Below are 925 nucleotides of genomic sequence, written 5' to 3'. Positions count from 1 at the left end.
CGCCCGCCGCGCCCGCCGCGCGCCAGAACCGGCTTGCCGCGCGCCGCCGCCGGCGCCGCCGCGGCCCCCGGCGCGCCTTCTGCGATCGGCTCCGGCGCCGCGGGCGGCGGCGGGAGCAGCAGCGGCGGCGGTGGCTCCACCCAGCCCTCTGGTGGCGGCCCCAGGATCTCATCAGCCGCCTGCGGCAGCGCCAGCAGCGCCAGCATCCGCCGCAGCAGCGGCCCCAGCGTCGTCACCCGCAGGTCACCTGCGTCACCGGGTGCAGGGCGGACGCGGTGATGGGCCCATCCGTCAGATTCCTTTTAGGCGCCTGTGCCCAGCGACACGGCCTTGCGCGCGCTCACACCTTGCGCCTGCGCGCGATGTGGGGCTGCGCGCCGGCTCAGGTGTCATCCCAAGAGTGGGTGCCTCCTGGATGACGCCCCAGGAAGCTGCCGGCGCAGCGCTGGGCGGCAGGACCCACCTTGCCCCCGGTACCGCTCCAGCACCGCCGCCGCCGCCGCATCCACGCCATCAAAATCGGCGGCCATCGCGCCCAGGTCCGCCCCCGCCGCGGCCGCGGCCGCCGCCTCCCAGTCGCCGCGGCCGATGCTGAAGCCGCCGCGGCCAAAGGCGTACCCGACGCTGCCATACCAGGTGGAGCCGGCGGCGATGGTGTGGAGGATGCGCAGCAGCATGCCGCCCTTGCTGGAGACGTCCTCTACTGACACCTGGGGTTTTGGGCGATGAGGTAGGTTCAGGCTTAGGGGAAGCACTGGCTGGGCTGGGCGCTCGTGCCCAGGCAGCATGCGACGGGCTGGGTTTGGTTAGGGTCCGGGGGCACCCGGAGGGGGGGAAGCCCAGGGGTTCGCGGAGTTTGCAGAAGGGGGGCTGGGAAAGTAGGCGCGGGGGAAGGGAAGGGCGGCCGCCGAGGGTTTCGGGGCGG

The 925-nt window shown here is 74.4% G+C and overlaps 1 protein-coding gene across 1 annotated transcript in view; it reads right to left on the bottom strand.

Moving 5' to 3' along the window:
- Nucleotides 1-302: 302 nt before the first annotated feature.
- The window catches only part of MNEG_15635 (hypothetical protein), a gene marked incomplete at both ends in the record, with an annotated part of 2,164 nt that continues 1,541 nt past the window's right edge, over nt 303-925 (bottom strand). The window contains 2 exons of the mRNA XM_014035894.1: nt 303-370; nt 464-710. Coding sequence (XP_013891348.1) covers nt 303-370; nt 464-710 — 315 coding nt within the window. The remainder of the gene's footprint in view (nt 371-463; nt 711-925) is intronic.

Source organism: Monoraphidium neglectum (genome assembly GCF_000611645.1).
Source record: "Monoraphidium neglectum strain SAG 48.87 unplaced genomic scaffold scaffold05512, whole genome shotgun sequence".
NCBI classification, from domain to species: Eukaryota; Viridiplantae; Chlorophyta; class Chlorophyceae; order Sphaeropleales; family Selenastraceae; genus Monoraphidium; species Monoraphidium neglectum.
The sequence above is the reverse complement of the archived record's forward strand: the minus strand, read 5'-3'. Positions and strand labels throughout refer to the sequence as shown.